Source organism: Camellia sinensis, chromosome 8 (genome assembly GCF_055761805.1).
Source record: "Camellia sinensis isolate YWXY chromosome 8, ASM5576180v1, whole genome shotgun sequence".
Taxonomy (NCBI): Eukaryota; Viridiplantae; Streptophyta; class Magnoliopsida; order Ericales; family Theaceae; genus Camellia; species Camellia sinensis.
This window is the reverse complement of record NC_138968.1, coordinates 32,672,858-32,681,989: the sequence shown is the minus strand read 5'-3', so window position 1 is coordinate 32,681,989 and position 9,132 is coordinate 32,672,858. Positions and strand designations below refer to the sequence as shown.

The following is a 9,132-nucleotide window of genomic DNA, read 5'->3' as shown; positions in this document are numbered from 1 at the left end:
AAACAAACAATCAAATAAAGACCAAAGGGAGAGAAATTATAATGAAGACCAAAGGGAGAGAAACGGACCTCGTCGCTGTCTCGCGTTTGTCGTCCTCTCTCTTCGGCTCTTGCCAACTCTCTCTGTTAGTCTTTCGCTGCTTCCAGTCACCTCACCGCCGCTTGTCCTCGCCTCACCTCGCCTCGCCTTGTCTCTATGGCGTCTCCGTTTATCACCTCCGTCACCTCGCCTCGCCTCCGACGCCTCTTCATTCATCGGCTCTCTCTCTCGTCCAGATCCTCACCTCTATTCGTCTATCTCAAAGTCTAAGGTTTAAAAATAAAAAGAGGAAAGTAAAATAATAATAAATATATATATATATATATATATAAAAGTATATAAAACGATGTCGTTTTGTAACGCGAGACAGGGAAGACCACAGGCAAGTGCAAGCATCCGGACTCTATACTGTGCGTCATTTTTAAGCGGTGTGCAATGCTAGTTTTTTTTGTTTGGAGGACCCAAAAAAAAAAAAAAAAATTTAGATCATGAGTTGCGCGAATTTTTATAATCAAACAGCAAGCATCCAAATGAATTAGGGTTTTGACCATCCAGCGGCCCAAACATGCGCCACCGTCTAACCATATATAATCCCAAACCCTAATTCCTTTCTCTTCCTCTCTTCAGCTCCTGCTTCTGCAATTCATTTGCAGCAGGACGGCCCCCCCTCTCTCTCTCTCTCTAGTTTGTCATGCCTTCTCTCGCTGTATCTGAGCCTCAGAAGAAGCATAAGATGAAGATCGACTCGAACGGTGAAACCCTAGAATTCGACCTTTCCTCTGTTAAGAAGATCAAGAAGGAGAAGAAACTGAAGAAGTCGAAGGTCTCCGAGTCTGATTCCGAAGAATTGAACTTCACTGAGAAGAAGAGCAAGAAGAAAGATAAGAAGCGCAAGGCTTCGGAGGTTGACGAGGATAGCGACGAGCAGAAGAGCGAGACGAGCTCCGAATTAGGCGCGCCGATGAATTTGAAGTCTGTCGGTGAGTCGGTGAAGAAGAAGAAGATGAAGTTGGAGGAGATTGATCATGAGGAGGTGGAGAAAGATGGTGGTGTTAGTGAAGATGAAAATCCGAATGCTTTGTCGAATTTTAGAATTTCTCCGCAGTTGGTAGATATGCTGAAATCGAAGGGTATTGAATCGTTGTTTCCTATTCAGTCTATGACTTTTGATGTTGTTCTTGATGGGGCCGATTTGGTTGGTCGAGCACGTACTGGTCAGGTATAGGCTCTGCATTAGAACCATTATTAATATCTCAATATTTTATATTTTATTTTGGTTTGTTGATTATTAATACATGATTGGTATGTAAATTGCAGAATTAATATAGGTTTTCTCATCAAAATTGAATCTTGTAGTGTGTTATAGCTCTAATTTTTGTTTTCTTTTTTGAGTAGTTTGGGATTAACATGGATTGGTCTGCTATGTTTTATTATTGTTTGAAGTATCTTGAATAATTGGTTGTTGTGTGGTGCTGTCTTTTTTGGGTATCAGGAAGGGCATGAGATAGATTCATTTAGGAAGGTAATGACACTAAGTTAGTGTTTGGTTCTCTGGAATGGAGTGAAATGGAATGATCATTTTATTAAAACGTTCATTCCCATGTTTGTTGACTAAAAAATAATAAAAAATACATAACAGATGGAATCATCATTCACAATTCAAGGGAATAGTCATTCTATAAGAGAGATCATTCCATTCCATTCCATTCAATCTCATTCCAGTCAACTGAATTCAAAATTCTGAGGATGGTACTATGTGAAGTTCAATACACAGACACACCTTACATTTGACTACTTGAACAAATTCTCCAGCCCTTTATCTGTTCCCATATCAAACTTAAATGTGAATAAACACCCCCTCCAAACCCTTTCATCTCCTTTACTCAAACTCTTATTAAGATGAGTTTTTCTTAAATCAAGGGTGACTCGAATGTTTACTCTAATTTTTCAAGGCTATTTTGTAACTTTCACAATGCAGCTACAAGAAGTTGAGTTACTGAACTTCTGCATTTTGATTACTGAAAAGACAGATATCCTATTATTGTTGTTTTTTCTTTTTGGCCTTTGTATTTTTTCGCATTGTTTCTTTGTTTTTTTTCCTGTAATGAAGTTAGTGTGCTGATCTTAGCTCTCTCAACATCAAACTTAATTATTGTATTTTGTTACGCTTTTGAAGGACTTGTATTCTCTGAAGTTACGGATTTCTTGGATTTCATTCACTTTATGGTTCTTTGCATAATTAGTTCCCAATTTTCTTTTCTTGTTTACCGAATGCAAACAACTATGCCTTGCAATCGTACAGGGTAAAACATTGGCCTTTGTGTTGCCCATATTGGAATCTTTAACAAATGGTCCTTCAAAAGCAGCACGGAAGACTGGATATGGGAGGGTTCCAAGTGTTCTTGTACTTCTACCAACTAGGGAATTGGCCACTCAGGTATTACATAAGAACCCTAGTTTAAGAATTGTTCTCTTTTACCTTCTTTTTTTTATATTTGTTGTTTTTGTTTATTCTTTATTACAGGTGTTTGCTGACTTTGAAGTTTATGGTGGGGCATTGGGGCTGCAATCATGTTGTTTATATGGAGGAGCTCCCTACCAAAGTCAACAGGTTAAATTGAAGAGGGGGGTTGATATAGTTGTAGGAACTCCAGGCCGCATTAAGGTAGCTGTTTCATTAATTTATTTATGCCCTAGTCATGTACTTCATGATTGTGATCATCGTCTTTGTTTAAAATGCCTTGCATGTGATATTACTATTTTCTTCTTTTGGTAAATTTGACCATCTTATTCCATGAAATTCTTGTTGTAGGATCACATAGAGAGGGGAAACATTGATTTGAGCTCATTGAAGTTCCGTGTCCTTGATGAAGCTGATGAAATGCTTCGGATGGGTTTTGTTGAAGATGTTGAACTTATTCTGGGTATGTAATTCACTACGTAATTCGTATATAAGTACCTTAAGGTTAATAACAATCAGTTGGTTTTGCTAAATACCTTGCACTGGATCGTAGTGTCCAGTACTGAAAATTTTGTTAATATCTTGTATATGTATCATTACATGTGAATAATATTTACTGTTTATCAATGAATTTTGTATTCTATTTGTAGATGTATGCTGTTCTTACAGCTATACATGGGATAAAAGTGGTTATGAATTTTGTTGGAGTTTGAATTGTAATGATCATTTCATATGGCATTATTAATGTCTCAGCTGTTTAAATTTTGTAGGCAAGGTGGAGGACGCAAACAAAGTTCAAACGCTTCTATTCAGTGCTACTTTGCCATCTTGGGTGAAGCAGGTTAGTTTCTTTACTAATATACTTCTTACTTTAAATTCTACTGCGAATTCAGAATTCAAATTGTAGCACATGCTGTTCTTCCCACCCCCCACTCTTTACTTTTTTGACTAAGTATTTGGTTTTATTTTTTATTTCAAACATGTCCCTTCCTCTTCCCTATCTGTCTCTGTTTATCTTGCTGAAACCCTTGTTTTTTTGCATTGACAGATTTCTTCTAGGTTTCTTAAACCTGATAAAAGAACTGTTGATCTTGTTGGTAATGAAAAAATGAAGGCTAGTATCAATGTGAGGCATATAATTATTCCCTGCTCTAGTTCAGCCAGAGCCCAGCTTATTCCTGATATTATTCGCTGTTATAGCAGGTTGGTTGTTTCTGGTGTCCGACTATTTATTAAGTTTTTCAGTTATTCCTTACAAAGTTGTTGATTAGTCCTCTTGATTTCTTTTCACCTGTGGGATGGTTGATTCAGTGGAGGGCGCACTATTATTTTCACCGAGACAAAGGATTCTGCTTCTGGACTTGCTGGCATATTGCCTGGAGCACGTGCTTTGCATGGGGACATACAGCAAGCTCAGCGTGAGGTATGTTAAGCAATTGCTTTCCTATGTTAAGGGCAGAGAATTTTTTTTATTGATTTTTCAGGTTGCAGTGTGGTGTATGTTCAGCAATTTGTGCTTTTGAATTGTTTAATCACTAATGCTATGGGCACATAACCGGCAATAGAACCAACTACATAACCAACCACCGAGCAAGCATAAATGGGTTGCAGGGGTGTTCAACAATCCGATTCACTCGAAAACCCAAACTGAAACGTTCAACCCGATTATACTGTGGGCGGTTTTGACTATGTATTCAGACGGCTGTGGTTCCTTTTTTGCAATTTCTTCGGTTTTTCAATTGGACATCAGATTAAATAAAAAAATATTCGAATAACCCGAACAGACCGACTTAATTATAAATAGGCATTAATTCTGCCTAGGTAAAAATAAATTCATTTCTCCCAAGACATATTTGGCTCTTCAATGTACATACACCTTTCATTGTAGTTGATGTAGTTGCATCAACATCTTCCCAAGACTTTCCTTTCCAATTATCTGATGCAACCTTTCGTGTCTATCTCTCTCTCACTCTTTTTAAATTTACCTTCCCAACACAAAAACATTTCCATCTTCTCTTCCACTTTCTCATATCTCTCTCTTAAACCTCTCTTAACCTTTCTCTCTAAATTTTCCCAATGACAAACAAATATCTGACCTCACCCTTCTACCTTTTATCTTCTTCTCTTTCTTCCACTCTCATCTCATCTCTTCTTTCTATCTCTTAAACCTTTTGCCGCTCTCTCACCCACACTCATCTCCATCTCCCTTTTCTGTCAACCCTTTCGTCTCCTCTCTCACCCACCCCCTTTTTCTTTGTCTCTAACCAGCTCCTTCTCTCCCTCACGATTTGCACCTCTTCTCTCTGCGATTGTGGCGACGGGGCGTGAGATCATCGAAGGGGTGATGGCTTAAGATCGACTATGCTGAGATTGCAGCGCTGATGATGGTGATAGTGTTTTCGTTAAGTTCTGTTTTGCTTCTTCCTTATCTCTTGAAACCTTCACCCTCCCTCTCTTGCCTAGAAACCCTTTCTTCCTCACACCCTTTACTTTGAGATAGTAGAATTTCATTACAGCATTGACCGAAGTTTGTACCACCCGCAACGAACGGTTTCGATGCAGTTTTCGGTTGACATCGGATGAAAAGTTTGCCAAACTGAAGGTGTTCGGATGTTGGTGACTGTCAAAACCGATTCAATCCGACCCATGTACAACCATAATGGTTTGCATCTATAGATGCAAAACCCTTGTTATGCGTGTTCGGTGGTTGGTGGTTGGTTATATGTCCATGGCATTTTTGTTGTTTAATTAGTTACTATCATTTTCTTTTAAGCATTGTGGAAGGATACTTTTTAATCTTGGTAGAGGTTTTGCATTGAACACATTGTTTTTCTAGTTTTCCTTGCCACTCGGGAAGCTGTTTATAGTTGTGCTGAACATGAACAGAACACTTTGATCACCATAGTTCTTTTCTGTAGCCTACTTTTTCCACCCTGCCATAGCGAACAAAACTTCAGTGACCTCAAATGAACAAAACATCAGTTATCTGCCTGTGTTTAGCCTGTGTTTATGATACCTATTCATGTACTCACTACTCATCCTCCTCTGTTTTCTAAAATGTGATCTGATGCTCCCAGGTCACGCTTTCTGGATTTAGATCAGGCAAGTTCTTGACATTAGTGGCCACAAATGTGGCAGCAAGGGGATTAGACATCAATGATGTCCAGTTAATCATCCAGGTTTGTGTTACTAATTATATGCAGATACAGATTCTGTTATTGTCAACCTCTGTTTTCAGCTATGTATATGTAATGATATACTGATAATGCCTCTATGCTTTTAGTGTGAACCTCCACGTGATGTAGAAGCATATATTCATCGATCTGGACGGACTGGGAGAGCTGGTAAATTCTAAACTTGTCTCTTTACTTTTTAAACTTAAGAGAGTTGTTTGAATGGTTGTAGTTGGGTGAATTACTTAGAGGTAATGCTATGTCATGTTTTCTAGGAAATACGGGGGTTGCTGTGATGCTTTATGATCCAAGAAGGTCAAATATTTCTAAGATAGAAAGAGAATCTGGTGTAAAATTTGAGCACATAGCTGCACCTCAGCCAGCTGATATTGCCAAAGCTGCTGGTTCAACAGCAGCAGAAACTATCTCAAAAGTGTCTGATGGGTAATTATTTTGCGTTCTTGTTTTTTGTTTTTGTTTAGTGGGATAATTTTAGTGCTGTCTACCCACATGATATATATGCTTTAAAACTGTAGTGTCATTCCCATCTTCAAATCTGCTGCTGAGGAGCTACTGAGTACCTCTGGTCTGTCACCGGTAGATCTGCTTGCAAAAGCACTTGCCAAGACAGCTGTGAGTTCTGTTTTCTTATCTTGTTTTATTATAAACTTGGATTTCTTGTAACGGTTGGGCTTATCATGTATTATCATTATGCAGGGTTATACTGAGATTACTAGTAGATCACTCCTCACTTCCATGGAGAACCATGTCACTGTACTTTTGGAGGCTGGAAGGCCCATCTACACGCTTTCGTGAGTCCTGGAAACCTTTTTATATTATTATTATTATTATTGTTATTATTATTATTATTATTATGTTTATCTGTATCCCACACATTTTGTTATGATGTCAATGAGAAAAAACTTTGTAGCGAAGTGATACTGCTTGCCTTGATTTTTATTATGGGACTTGCTAATTTTCATCATGGGGCTCACTAATTTTTATGATGTTATTTCAGCTTTGCTTATGGGGTCTTGAGGAGGTTTTTACCTGAGGAGAAGGTGGAGGAAGTGAAGGGTATTGCTTTAACAGCTGATGGAAAGGGGGCTGTATTTGATGTTCCTACTGAAGATTTGGATACATTTCTTGCAGGTATGTTCTGCATGATCAATTCCTGTAGAGCACAGGATTCTTTTAAAGATTCAACCTATTTCCAGAACTAGTTTTTTGCTTCTGTTTGGGGTCATCTAAAAAGTTATATATATATATATATATTTTCTTTAGTGCAATTATTTTAGATGTGTTAAATTTTTGTTGCTTTTCATGTGATTGTAGTCTAGATAGATCTAAAAAGACTTCTTTTGGAAATTTTTTCACCAAAGACCAAAAAAATCCTTATTTTTTAGGGTTTTTTTCTTTTTTTTTTTCTGGTCGTCGAAGGTTTTATTTTATTTTACTCTTCGGGTCCAGTTAGTCCAGTAAAACTTGAAAGTGTATAGTTTTTTGAGTTCAGATGAGAAAAAAGTCAACAAAAAAGTTGCTAAAAAGGCAATTCTCAAACTACACAAGGTGAGTTTTTCATAAAAATGTTCAACAAGCTAGGGATGACAGTTTTGTTTTGCATCAGTGTTTCTGGAAATTGTTTGCATGGTTACATATGCTGAAATCTTTCATAAAATGTTGAACAATCAGGGGTTTATATTATTGTTTTCCTTGGCCTTTCGTGTGTGCTTCATATAATTGGCTCATGTAACTAAACGTCTATTTGTTACTTGTTTTGTCTTTTGCTGTGCTGCACAGGCCAGGAAAATGCAGCTGGTGTGAGCTTAGAGGTGGTGAAAACACTGCCTGCCTTGCAAGAGAGAGAACAGTCAAGAGGGGGAAGATTTGGCGGTGGTGGGTTTTCAGGAGGAAGGGGTGGGAGAGGTGGCAATTTCTCTGGCCGAAGAAATGATAGATTTGGAGGGAGAGGAGGTCGTGGTGGCAAAAGCAAATGGTGAAAGATCTCTGAAATTGTCACAACTTACTGCTGACGGAAGAGAAGATGTGTTGGTTTGATGTTGCAGCGAAATTTTTTTGTGATAATGAAGAAAATAGAAAAATTTATTCTTCAGCTGTTATTAAGGAGAATCAAATCAGCTGAAACTATAGGAATTTTGTCTCATTCATGTGTTCTACTCTCTATTTTAATATTTTAAATTTTGTCTGGGGTTTTTCCAATGTGGCACCCCGTTTTTGTTTTAAAAAAAAATTGCTGCAAATGAGAGAGATTACGGGTCGAGGATGTACTCTTGTTTCTTGGGCAAATGTGTAGTCTGAAGTTATATTTATTTAGTGGCTTTGTATATGGCTCTTGACTCTAGGACATGTATGCATCTCATGTTTGTGAGAGCTATTTATCTGCCTATTAGCTCTTAAATTGATGGTATTAGATTGAACTATTATATCTGTAGTTATTGTCCTGCCTCTCCCCTTTGAATAAGGGTGACAGAATTCAGTTAAATATTTGGAGATTAGTTTTTCTCACATGAATTTTAAAGGAGGGTTTTGAGACAGTTTAGATATATTTTACAGGGCACTCAAGCGAGAGCTTTATTTTTGAGACTGTTAGCTAAGAGGGACATCTATCTAAACGATTACCTATTTGTCTAATATTATCTGTCTGTTTAAATGTCTTCTATTTATACATGGATTATTTATCTGTTCAACTATTTATTTTTTCAGTTTTGCTGGGTAGCTATAAAACGAGTTGCCCCAAATGGCTTAAATGCTAAAGCGACATCGTTTGGCATATTTTTTTTTTTCCCCTTCTGCTGTTGAAACTGGTCTGAGAGAAACAAAGAGGTGAGAGAAGGAGAAGAGGACGACGAAGAGCATTCCATCAAACACCATACAGGCATCTTCAAAAGACCCACATTTAGCGTACATACTAATTTAGTCTTAGTAAATGGGTCAATCTCACTTAACAAACCAATATGCTTATGCAATTTGCATCTCTTTCTGAAATTTCCTCTGTTCTTTTTTGTTCGGTATCTTTGGTGATTTCAAAATCAAAATCAAAATCTAAAAACCAAACCCAAAATCAAATCCCAAAATCAAAACCAAACCTATAGAATCAAAATCAAAACCCAAAATCAAAATCAAAACCAACCCAAAATCAAAATCTAAATCTAAAATTCAAAATCAAATATCAAAATCAAAACCAAACCCACAGAATCAGAAAAACCAAATCCAAAATCAAGATTTAGCTTCGGCTTAGCTTGGACTCACGTTAGGCAATGGAGTCAAGAGCAGCTATGGCTTCTTCTATGGCTTCTTCTAGGTGTTCATTTTTGCAGAGGAAGTTCACATGTGCTCCTGTGACTCTTGAATCGAGTTTTATGGAGAGGGAGGAAGTGAGAGAAAGAGGAGAAAGATGGAGGTTTAACAGAGATGAGAGGGATATGGGATGAGAGGAAT

At 37.6% G+C, this 9,132-nt stretch overlaps 1 protein-coding gene across 1 annotated transcript; it reads left to right on the top strand.

Annotated features, from left to right (window-relative positions):
- The first annotated feature begins 402 nt into the window (after nucleotides 1-402).
- PRH75 (DEAD box RNA helicase (PRH75)) lies at nucleotides 403-8,092 on the top strand. Its single transcript, XM_028224277.2, has 14 exons — nucleotides 403-1,258; nucleotides 2,342-2,476; nucleotides 2,564-2,704; nucleotides 2,852-2,963; nucleotides 3,271-3,341; nucleotides 3,549-3,703; nucleotides 3,812-3,923; nucleotides 5,578-5,679; nucleotides 5,784-5,844; nucleotides 5,949-6,117; nucleotides 6,210-6,306; nucleotides 6,391-6,485; nucleotides 6,692-6,825; nucleotides 7,474-8,092. The coding sequence occupies exons 1-14, from the start codon at nucleotides 731-733 to the stop codon at nucleotides 7,671-7,673; spliced, it is 2,112 nt and encodes a 703-aa protein (XP_028080078.1). The 5' UTR covers nucleotides 403-730; the 3' UTR covers nucleotides 7,674-8,092.
- The last annotated feature ends 1,040 nt before the right edge of the window (nucleotides 8,093-9,132 follow it).